Genomic DNA, 12,558 nt, shown 5'->3' on the forward strand with positions numbered 1-12,558 from the left:
CACCACCACCACCACCACCACCATCACCACCTCCACCATCACCACCACCACCACCACTACCACTACCACCACCACCACGTTTCTAAGAGCAGATCACCAGGTCTTTCTCTAGTCAAGCTGCTGCTGCTGTTGCTAGGTGACGTCAGTTGAGTACAATTCTCGGCAACCCTGTGAACTACAGATGTGAACCCTGTCCTGTCCTGTGCTGTCCTCATTGTCTCTGACACACGTGAGGCCATGGCTGCGGTCACTGTGTCAATCCATCTGGCTGACGGTCTTCCTCTCCTTTGCTGACCCTCCACCATGTCAAGCACGATGTCTCTCGCCAAGGAACAGCTTCTCCCAGCAACATGCCCAAAGTGTGAGAGATGAAGCTTTGTCATCTCTGCCTCCAAGAAGCATTCTGGCTGCACCTTCTCCAAGACGTATCTGGTTGTTCTTCCGGCAGCGCAGGGGATAATCCGTCTTCTCCAACATCACAGTTCAAAGGCCTGGATTCTTCTTCTATCATCCTTAGACACTGGTAAAGCTCTTGGATGCATAGCAAATGAGGTGGGTTCAAGCAACTAGCCTTCTGGTTAATCAGCCAAGTGCCATTAGACCACCGGGAATTTTTCTTTGTATCACATGAAGCCACATTTAACGCTTTTAAAACATGTAAAACAAAAAAAGGGCACTGTTGATGGAGAGAATGTAGGCAGTAAAATGTGAGAAGAATGCAAAGGAAAGAAATACCCCAAACTCACATGCAGACTATCTCAGCCGAGGGAGAGGCCAGGGTGTGGAAAGTGCAATGAGAACCATCAACCGGGCAGAGAATGTTCTTGTTGTGTTAGAAGAGGGTACACGGTTAGAGTATAGTCAAGAAGATGGCTGCATTCTGGCCTACAGAGTGAACACTGCTGTTGTGGTGGTGGTGGTGGTGGTGGTGGTGGTGGTGATGGTGGTGTACCATCGAGTTGGAACCAATCCATAGCTGACCCCCTTTGGCGAGTTTTCAGAGGCAGTTAAATCACACAAGAGAGGACTGCCCATCCACCCATGGAGCAGCTGGTGGATTCGAACTACATGCCTTCTGGATTACAAGACAATTTCTTACCTCTAGGCCACCAGAGCTCTAAAGTGAACACTACGAGTCCCAAATTCAGGCGACATCACTCCTCCACACCAACCACCAGAGTGCATCTGTGTCCTCCCTCGCCAATCCTTGCTCCAGCCAGAACCACCGCCTTGCTGTATTGTAAGCCCCTTTCAGAACCACCGCCTTGCTGTATTGTAAGCCCCTTTCAGAACCACCGCCCTGCTGTATTCTAAGCCCCTTTCAGAACCACCGCCTTGCTGTATTCTAAGCCCCTTTCAGAAAGTCCAAGTTCTTCTCTGATAATAATTTTAAATCATCCTCGTCCTCTTCCACAGCAAACTGAGCCTGACGAATCTCGACCACCCGTGAGGTGAACCACACTACGAACTGGAAACGGCTGCTCTTCCCACTGCACAGCCCAGGCTGCCGAAGTCTGAGAGGGTCAGGCATCCTCCCCAGGTCACCCCAGGACAGTGGAGCCTCAGAGATGGGATCTGGACGGAGGGCTGGGCTCGGGGCCACCTCGCTGCTCGTCAGGGCTCTGAATGGGTCTTCTGCTCTGAGAAGCAGGACACTGGGACCGTGGTTCCCTGCTCAGTCAGGCGCTGGCCAGCTCCCACCCCTGTGTCTACCGGCCCCTGTGTCTACTCCTGGCACAGATGGGGGACCGAGGCCACGGCAGCTGGCAGATGCCAGGCCCCACACTGCTCACACGCAGGCCTTTGTCTGCTGAGCCAGCACTGGCCACAAGCTACACTTGGTGATGTCAGCCCCGGGCAGTGAGAGGGAGTCTGGGGTGGGAGAGGACTTTCCAGAAGCCCCCAGGATTTGGCAAGAGAAGGGTCTGTCTCATTGTCCAGAATCAAAGAGTGCTCACAGGACTGCCACAGTCACCAACTACCCTTGTCTCCAAACACTACAGATTTTTATTTCACTTTGTCTTCATATATTTTTTAAAAGTGAAGAAGCTGATGAGTACATACAGTGATGGCTCCTTATCCTCTTCTACAGCCGAGGCCCCCGAGGAAGAACTTTTGAGAATCACCTCCTTCTTGCTGCTGGAGGCCACTGAGCTGATTCTAACTAAAGTGAAGCTGTGCGACTGAGCGCATCGGCCCCATGGGGTTTTGCAGGCTGTAACTGTCAGGGGGACACATCAACGAGTCTTTCTCTAGCTGAGATGCTGGACAGGTTCGAACCGCCAACTCTTCAGTTAATAGCTAAGCTCTTAACCATGGTAGCAACAGTGCTCTTTAACCATTTCTTTTTTAAAAGGCAAAAAGCAAAATCTGCCATGGTTGATTTGATTTCAATTCACTCACAGAAACTCTGAAGGGCAGAGCTGAAGTAACCCATAGGGTTTCCAGGGTCATAAATCTTTACGAGCAGACTGATTTTATTTCTCTTGTGGAGCAAGCAGGTGGGTTCAAGACACCAAACTCCTGATTAGCAGTCAAGCACTTAACTCACTACACAACCAACAGACCAGAATTATCTTGTTAGATGCAGCGACTCCAGGCTCTGCAAAACAACACAGTGCACTGCCTGGCCCTGCACCACCACCCTCACAATCATTGCTATGGTGCAGCCACCGCCAATTCAGCGTCTCTGTAGCTGCCTCTCTACCTTACCAAGCACGAGGTTCTTCTCCAGGGACTGGCCCCTCCGAGTAACACATCCAAAGTGAAAGAGATAAAGTCTCTCCACCCTCAGAGACAGAGAGAGAGACAGACAGACACACGCACACACAGAGACACAGAAAGAGACACACACAGAGACACAAACAGAGAGAGACACACATAGACAGACACAGAGAGAGAGAGACACAAACAGAGAGACACAAAGAGAGACACACACAAAGAGAGAGACACACACAAACAGAGAGAGACACAAACGGAGAGACACAAACAGAGAGACATAGACAGAGAGAGAGACAGGCATACACAGAGAGAGACAGAAACAGAGAGAGAGACACAGACAGACAGACAGACACAGATAAACAGAGAGAGATACAGACAGACACACAGAGAGAGAGACACAAACAGAGAGAGAGACAGAGACAGACACAAACAGAGAAAGAGACACAGACAGACAAAGAGAGAGAGACACAGATAGACAGAGACACAAAAAGAGAGAGAGACACACAGACAGATACAGAGAGAGACAGAAAGAGATGCTCTAAGGTTTACAGAGCAGGCTGGTCTTCATTCCATTCAACCCAGTCCCTCTCCATGGTTCTTGTTTTCACTCTTCCCTCCTCCCTGGCCCTTCCTACTTTCTGAGTTTTATCCCCGAGCAAACACTGCCCTTGTGACCCTGTGTGACTGAGTGTTTGAAGGGCTGAACGTTTCCCTGGTGTTACTGTTTGCCTTACAGATCTGTCTTCTCCACCCTTGATTCTAAGGAGCATTTTGGCTGTTTGACCAAAAATATGCAGTCCATGGTGTATTCAATAATCTTCACCAACATCATCCTTCATCTGCATGCTGTCTTCTTAAACTCATAGACCTGAATCTCCAACAGCCCACCCTATGTCCCCACTAAGCAGATACTTAAACATCACAGGTAGAAAACAGCCTTTATAAATGATCTCTCATCCTTGCTTCTACCCCAGCCTTTGGAAAATAGCAACTGTACTCTTCTACTTGTTTGAGGTCACAACCCTGGGGTCCCATCTGACTCTTCTCTTTCCTTATACCCCAAAACAAGCAACCTGGCAAATCATGACAACTGGGCCTGCAAACTGTGAGCATCCAATTACTCCCCCAGCCTACTACTGCCAGGAGCAGTTCGTCTTTGGAGAAGGACTGAGGATCAGATCAGGAGAGGAAGGCCCTGAATAAGATGGACTGAGACAGTGACTGTGGCAACAGGGTCAGGTGTGTCAGAGACGGAAAGGTTGGCTCATGGCAGGCAAGATTGAGAACTGCTGTTCATAGGATCACTATGAGTCATAGCTGACTTTCACAGCATGTAACAACGCCAACTACCGCCCTGCATTTAACCCCAGCATCTAGTGCCAGGGCTGGTACAGCAGGCCCTCCCTGGTCTCCTTGCTCCCATCCTCACACGGCCAAGGGGATGATTTCACAGCAAAAATGACTCATTCCCCTGCTCAAACCCTCCAATGACTTCCCATCCCACTCAAAATAAACCCGGGCCTTCTGGAAACCACTGCAGTACGCTACGCCATGGTGGAAGCACACATCAAACAAGCCGGCATGACTCTAGTCACACACGATTCCACATGAGGCAGCTGTCCCATGGGGACAGAAATCAGCCTGGTTACCTGTGGAGGCAGAGGAGGGCCTGGCGGCGAAGGAACTGAGAGAACCCCCGGGGCTGACGGGATGTCCTAAAGCGTGGGGCTTATATGGGTGCGTACACCTGTCAGATTCCATCATGCTGGGAGTGCACGGCTACACGAATGTCACACAGTATTTAAAAAAAACTCACAGCTTTTCCCCTATGTTATAAATGCTACTACATCCAGAAACCCTGGTGGTGTAGTGCATAACGTGCTCGGGTGCTAACTGAAAGGTGGGCAAGCCCTTCCTGTGAAGATTTATAGCTTCAGAAACCCAAGGGGGGCTCCTGGAGAGTCAGAACAGACGCAACAGTGGCGGGGACTTCACAATCAGGCTTCTTTCAATCCTTCCAGCCTCATCTCCCACCCTCCTGTTCTACTCACTGTTCCTTGTTACTTCTCAAATGCACCACCCAGAGACACTCCTACCTCAGGGCCTTTGCACGTGCTATTCCTTCTATCCAGACTGCTCAGGATATGCTGGATCTCTGCTCTCATTTCCTCCAAGCTATTCATTCCTAAATGGCCTCTTAATAAATGGTCCCCCCGTTAACCACCTGAAATAGCTGCTCAAAACACTCCCTCAAAACATCCTTTCTTCCTCATCTTGCTCATTTTCCTCTGGAGGACTTACTGCCATCTGATGTATTCTGGAAGCTTTCTCAGCTAGGCTGGTCACACCACAGAACCTGGGCTGGAGCCCTGGTAGTGCTGCAGGCTGGGTAGTGAGCTGCTAACCAAAAGTTCGGTGGTTCAAATCCTCCAGCCACTCCACTCAAGGAAAAGGAGATGCTCTGTCCCAGCAAAGATTCTCAGGCTTTGAGACCCCCAAGGGGTAGTTCTACTCTGTCCTAAGGGTCACTGTGAGCCGGAATGGACTCGGCGACAGTGGGTGCAGCTTTTATGGGTTTGTTCACTAGTCTATCTTCATACTTGGAATGATTCCTATACGCCTTTGTTGTGGTAGAGTTATTGAATGAATAAATTATCCCCATCTTGCAGTCAAGGAAATGGAGTCACAGAAAGCTCAAGACCCGTCCCACGGCTCTGCTAGTGCACAGCACACCTTGAAGGGAAAGCCAGATTCTCTCTGTCCCCAAAGCCTTCACATAATAAACTCATGACTGCTTTTCCGCAGTGGCCGAAGGCTGGGCGATGCCAGCAAGGAGGAGAGACAGATGGCGTGTGGGTACTACTGGCCTCCTACATGGCCGTCCTACCCAGCTCGACCCTGCCTGGCTGCTGCTAAGGAAACAGAGATGTGGTGACCAGGAAGACGCAACGGAGAGGAAAAGGAAGCCAAGAAAAGCCAGGCCCTGCCTTCCCCAGCTTTCTGACCTCCTCCTGCTCCCTGGAGCGGGGGTGCCCGAGGGGCCACCCCTGAGGATGGAAACCTCAGCCTGGAGCCCTGCGCCTACCTGGGCAGTGGGGTGCTGCCACCTGCAAGTCTACAGGTCAGGCCCTAACACTTGGCCCTCTCTGTCCATGTGAGGTCTCGCCCTCAGGTGACTCTATCTTTACTTCCCACAAAATGTTACAACCGGACACGCGAGGAGAGCGTGGAGATGCAGACACAATCCATCGACCAATGAAAAGCATCCATCCAGAAAGTCCAACGTGCCTGAGACAAAAATGGAAATGAGCTGGCCAGCCTCCCTTTCATCAGATGCTCCCTGGAACTGAGCCAGACATCAAAAGCCGGCTTGTGAAGGAAATAGCACTTTTGAAATCAGTCTAGAATACTTTATCGGAATCTTCGTGAACAATCCTCTAAAAGAACGACCACATGCAGGTGGCTTCAACAAACAGAAATCTCCTCACTCAGCGATTCTTGTTGTTCTGCACTGTCCAGTCAGAACGGACCCACAGCTGACCCTGCAGTGGGTTTTTGAGGCAATAAATCCCACAGGAGGAGACTCCCCGTCTTCCTCCCACAGAGCAGCAGGGGAACCTGAACCATATACCTTTGAGTTAGCAGAGCAAACTCCTTACCATTACGCCACCACAGTTCCCTCATTTTATACTGCTGCTGCTGCTGTTGTTGGGTGCTTCTGAGCGGAGTGTGACCCATCGAGACCCTATAAGCAACAGATCTGAACCTGGTCCTAGCCTGTGTCACTCGCATCATTTTGGACACACCTGAGCCCATTGCTGCAGGTTCTGTGTCAATCCAACGTGTTGAAGGTCTTCCTTCGCTTTCACTGACCCTCTAGAAGTCAAAATGCAAGGTGCCAGCTCCAGGGAAGGCTTTCTCTTTCTGTCAACTCACAGTGTGGGGAGAAGGTCTCTCCTTAACATCTGCAGGCCCAGCACCTCTCAGAAAAAGACCGTCATGTGTCTTAGCGTCAATATTTCCCTGAGTCTTAGACATGCTCAGCACAGGGAGGCTGGGTCCAAGGGCCAGCCTCTGCTCCCAGCTCTTCTTTTTTGAAGGTATTGGGTCCCTCTCATCTGGCTTGTTCAAGTGCAATCTAACCATGTAGGTTGCAACCTGCCTCATGAACACAGCTGCCTCTAATCTTACCTCATCAACAGGAGAGAGGTGAGGATTTACAACACATAGACAATGACATCAGATCACAAACATGGAATGTAAATACATAATACATAGAATCAAAACTGACACAGATTGTTTGGGGACACAATTCAATCCATGACGGAAATTGTGCATTTGGGAGAGATAGAGTTAGGTATTTCACAATTCAGCTCTGTGGCGCTTGGCTAACACTCCTTATGTTAACTCCATTAGTTAACTGTTCAGTCTCTGTGAGCTACATTCTGTACTCACTGTTGGGAAATCAAACAGTATAAAGTCGGGGGGAGTCTGGAATTGAGGAGGGGGATTAAAGGTGGAAAATAAAGACAGAACAATGGGATACACACAATCACTGAGCAAGTACGCCCTCTCAGAGAGGGGTCTTCAAGATCACCTCCAATAAAAGCTAGAAGAGGCCCCAATTACTCTTCTTCCACAAGAGATCTTTCAAGTGGCTATCCAGTATTAGCTTCCAACAACTGTCACCAAAAAAATTTCCTAAGCTTGGTGGCTAAAAGCATCACAAACTGATCTTTCAATTCTGAAGGTCAGAAGTATGAAAGAAATCTTACTCTTTTGGTGTACCACTGGGTCAGAAGCGATTCAAAGCTGACTCTCTGGCAAGTGAGTTTTCAGAGGCAGTCAATCACATGGGAGATTGTCCATCTTTCTCCTACTGAGCAGTTGATGGATTTGAACCACAAGCCTTTGGGCTGGCAGTGCAATTCCTTACCACAGGGCCGCCAGAGCTCCCTATAGAGGTGCATTGTTGTGACAGGGATGGTAGCGACAACAAAGACAGAACTATTCCCTAGCTGGCTCATTAGGAAACATTTACCAATCCTTGCTTTTGACACCTGATTGTTCCAGCTGAGAAAGGGAGCAGGTGGCACCGAGCACGAAGCTCTGTCGCACCCCGTGAATCCCAGGGCTAAAGCAGGGGCTACCAAGGGGGTGCAGCGTGGCAGTGAGGGAGGCAGGTGTGGCGGGTGAACTCACCAGGAGGAAGGCGCGCACAGTGGGGATCTTGTTGAGCTCCACCAGAAGCCGCAGGGCCTTCTCGTGGTTGCTGCAGTATTCCTCATACACGCAGAACTTGTCCTTCTGCAAAACAAGGACAGAGTTTGTAGGAGGCAGATCAAGGCAGGAAAAGTGGTGTCCTAGTGGCTGGACTCGTGGGTCTAAGGGGGGAGGACCACCTGGACTGTGGAGGGACAGAAGCAGGAGGGACTTCAGGGAACACGCCTCCTGCCCACTACCAGCCACCCAGCTTCCACCATTCTGCACCCAGATGCCCTAGAGTCTTCTACAAGCAGGAAAGGCAGAGGTCAAGGGTGCAGGCTTGAGCTAAGTGCTCAAAGCTTGAATCCTGGTTCTGCATCTCCTAGTTCTCTGATCTCTTTGTGCCTCGGCTTCCTCATCTGTAAAGCAGAGTTAATAACAGTCCCTTACCCATACAGTTATTATAAGGATCACATCAGTTAAAAGATGCAAACTTGGGGCATGCAGTCTGCTCGATACATGTTCACGGTTCCTATTCAAAGCAAGAGTCAGATTGTGTCACATCCCTCTTACAACCCTCCAATAGCCTTCTATGATGCTAGGAATGAAAGCTAGCATTTATCATGACCTCGATGGCCCAGATGATGTGGCACTGCCTTTCTCTAACCTCATCTCACTGGTCGTCTAGCTGCTCCTTACATTTGGAAAGCTTGCTCCTGCCCCACGACCTCTGTGCTTACTCTTAACTGCCTGGAGCACTCTTCTCTCAAGTCTAGGTACTTCCTACCATTCAGGACTGAATGCAAATGAATTCTCCTCACATGACACTTAGGCCACCTAGTCTGCTAAGTGTTCACTATCTCCCAGCCACCTTTGCTGTTTGGCTTGTTTTTGTGATGTTTGGTTGTTTGTTTTGTTGGGGTTTTTTTCCCCTAGTACATAGTTCTGAACATCTAGAATGATCCAGATTGTTTGTAAGATAATTGTCTCTCTTTTCCTACTTGACAATCAGCTCCCTGAAGGCAGTAATCACAACTTGTTCACCATGCCATTCTCTGAACCCAGTATAGTGCCTGCCACACAACAGGCCCTTACAATACTCGCTAAATTTAAAAAGATGAAGAAAATTGAACATGGACTGGCAAAAGAACAAGGAAGCTGATCTGGGAGCAACCAGTGTGCTCCTTGGAGGCCATGATGGTGAAACTTTATCATGTTGTCAAGAGGGGACAACCCTTGGAGACGGGTACCATGCTTGGAAAAGTAGAAGGTCCCCAAAATAGGAGAAGATTCTCCATAAGATGAAATGACACAGTGATTCCAACAACAGGCTTGAGAGTGGCAGAAACCATGGCCTGGTAGAGGACAGGGCAAGGCAGAGAACATGGCCTGGTGCAGGACAGGGCAAGATTTCGATCTGTTAGTTATAAGGTCCCTGCGAATCAGAGCCGACTCAATGGCACCTGACCACAAGAGCAACAACAAATGGACTTTGCACACCTACTACGTGCAAAGCACTGACTGTGTGAACTAGGGAGTCCAGACAATTCTGGTGGGAACAGCAGGTACCAAGTCACCGGCAGATCACACTGGCATTCCTGAGACAACAGGGCACTGGTTAACCTCCAGACCCCTTGAGCGCAAAGCCTGGTTTTTTTCTGGCCTACGAGTCACCTGTGAGTCACCAGGTCTACAGCCATCAGTCAGGGTTTCCGAGAGTGGAGGGGACAGAGCCTTCTCAGCCAGAAACTCACCACCAACCATGCACAGTCCCAAAATACCCCACAGGATGCCCCCTCCCTGACCAAACCCCAAGCGAGGGTGCCCTGGGTGGAGGCCACTATGGAAGGAAGAGCTGAAAGGCCTTGACCTTGGCCGAGGGGGACGAGTGCAGGGCAGGAGACTCAAAGAAGCTAAGGAAGGAAGAGGTGGGTTCGCAAATCTTCTAAACAAGTCCCTGGTCTTCTTTCTGATGGGCGGGTGGCTGCAGGAAGTGGGAAACCAAAGGAGAGGAAGGTGGTTTCAGAATCATTACACATCCCCCCACCCCTGAGCTCACCCTGGGGGCTCCACGTGCATTGTCTGAGCACCCACGGCCAGAGTCAAGCTGACACGTGCATGTACTTGCACCAAGCATATGTGTGTACCATCCTCTCGGGCAGCAGTAAATCCATCCACCGCTCACAGCTGTTTCATGCAGTATTACTGTGTCAGCCCATCTTACACGTGGGAAAAGCAAGGTGCAGAGAAGTCAAGTCACTTGCCCAAGGTCCCAAAGGTGCAGAGAAGTCACTTGACCAAGGTCCCAAAGCGAGTGAAGTGACAGAACCAGAAAGTGAATCTCTGAAATCTCATGCCCCCTGGAACATCCAGAACCAGTCTCAGCTGCAGGCAATGTTTAAAGCGTGCTGGGCAGGTGGGAATGGCAATCTGCTCCGGGTCACAGCCTAGGATAGGGATGAGAGAGAGGGGCAAACCCCCAAGAGATACAACTTGAGCCACAAATCCACCTAAAGAAGTAAATCTAGTTCCAGATTCCGTAAGTGGTGGGTGACCTTGATCAAGCTGTTTCACACCTCTATACTTCATCCACAAAATGGACATAAAAAGAGACCCTTGCTTGGCCTGCTGGAACAGTCACTTAGTTTAAAAAAATTTAAAAATACACACACACACATACATGTGTGTGTGTGTGTGTGTGAGAGAGAGAGAGAGAGAGAGAGAGGGCAAGAGAGCGAGAGAGTGAGAGAGCGAGAGCTTCGGTGTCTTCGTGGAAAGGAGTTGCACTGCCAATCAATCCAAAGATACAAGGTTCAAATCCACCAGCTGCTCCGTGGGAGAAAGATGGGCAATCTCCTGTGCAATTTACTGCCTCTGAAAATCTGCTGAGGGTCAGCTATGAGTCAGTTCCGACCCAATTATATAAATGCAAAGAACAGTGCTTGGAATGCCATAGGCTCTGTATCTACTCAATACTGTTGAGTCGAAACCAAGCGCTAGCTGAACCTCCAGTGGGTCTTCCGAGGCTGTGAATGACACGTATGGGATTGCCTACACTGCTCCCATGGAGCCAGCAGTGGCTTCAAACCAGCAGAGAAGCACTTCCTCCAGGTAAGCAGTGCAGCTCCCCACAGACCACACCTCTAGACCACCCTGTGAGTTCTGGGTGCTGCTGTTAACATGCCATTAAATCAACTATGACACGAAATGACACTATCAACAACTCCGAACCTTGCCCAATCCTGAGACGTCCTCATGATCGCCAACATGCGTAAGCTCACTGGTTAACAGTCACTGTGACCATCCACGGTGTTGAGGGTCTTCTTCTCTTTTGCCGACTTTCCACCTTTCTCAGTACGAGGATGTCTTTTTCACTGCATTTCCTCCAGGACAAATCAGTTTGCTCTTTTGGCAGCCCATGGGGCAACTCTTCCCCAACATCACATTTCAAAGGCATCCATTCTTCTTTGGAATCCTTATTCATGGTCTAACTTTCAGATGCATCGGAAGCAAATTAAATTACCATGGCTTGAGTAAGCCCACTCCAGTCTTTACACTGACCTCCTTGCTCTTTAACACTCTGGAGAGTTCCCCGATAACAGATTTTCCCAGTGCAGCACATCTTTTGGTTTCCTGACTGCTTCTACCATGGTTATTGACTGTGGATCCAAATAAAATATAACCACTGACAACATTACTTTTCTCCATCTATCATGATATTGCCTCTTGGTCCAGCTGTGGAGATTTTTGCTTCCTTTTTTTAAAATTTTTTTAAATTTTTTTATTATTATTAATTTTAATGAAAGTTTACAGAGACTGAGGACTTCCATTTATTCATTGTTGCACTTTTCTAAGAATTTTGTTTTCTTGATGCTGAGATGTAATCCACAATAAAGGATGTAGTCTTCGATCTTCAGTAAGTACTTTAAGTGTTCACCTTCTGCAAGCAAAGTCGTATCATTTGCATAGCAAAGGTGGATGAGTCATCTTCAATTCTGACACCACATTCTTCTTCACAGAGCTCAGGTTCTTGAATGGTGTGTTCAGAACACAGACTGAATAGACATGAAGAAAAGATTTAACCCTGATGCACACCTTCTCCGATTTTTAACCATGCAATGCTCCCTTGCTGCCGCTGAACCAAATCACAGCTGACCTCCATCCAATGTGTTTTCAGAGGCTATAAAGAGAAGGAACGAGACTGTCCATCTTTCTCACTGGTGGATTTGAACTGCCAGAGGGACCACCTTTGAATCAGCAGTGCATCCCCACCCATGGCTTGGGTCCTGCACAGAAGTCCATCTATAACCAGTAGCTTCTCCCTGAGCATTTTAAGGCCTAAAGACCCATTATTAGTATTGATCTGTGCTAAGATGTTAAACATCTCTGTAAGCTTCAACCGAGTGCCAAGAGCAGGTCCTGTAGCAAAACTACCCAGGTTTATAGCCAACTCCCCTGGTGACCAGCTCTGTGACCTGTGCAAGGCATATGACCTCCCTGTGCCTCTGTGTTCACGTCCAGGAATGATGGGAAACAGCCACGCAGATGCCCACCCTGCACAGTAATGAGGAGACTCAACACGATGGACTTAAAATACTGTCTGACACGTGATATGCATTCCTTAAATGCCAG

The 12,558-nt window shown here is 49.1% G+C and overlaps 1 protein-coding gene across 1 annotated transcript in view; it reads right to left on the bottom strand.

Annotated features, from left to right (window-relative positions):
• Nucleotides 1-12,558, bottom strand: part of PREX1 (phosphatidylinositol-3,4,5-trisphosphate-dependent Rac exchange factor 1) — a 211,849-nt gene that overhangs the window by 100,069 nt on the left and 99,222 nt on the right. Inside the window, exon 6 of the mRNA XM_006881749.1 lies at nt 7,924-8,028. Within this exon, the coding sequence (XP_006881811.1) occupies nt 7,924-8,028 (105 nt within the window). The remainder of the gene's footprint in view (nt 1-7,923; nt 8,029-12,558) is intronic.

Source organism: Elephantulus edwardii, unplaced genomic scaffold (assembly GCF_000299155.1).
Source record: "Elephantulus edwardii isolate Elephantulus edwardi_28Jun2011 unplaced genomic scaffold, EleEdw1.0 scaffold00015, whole genome shotgun sequence".
Taxonomy (NCBI): Eukaryota; Metazoa; Chordata; class Mammalia; order Macroscelidea; family Macroscelididae; genus Elephantulus; species Elephantulus edwardii.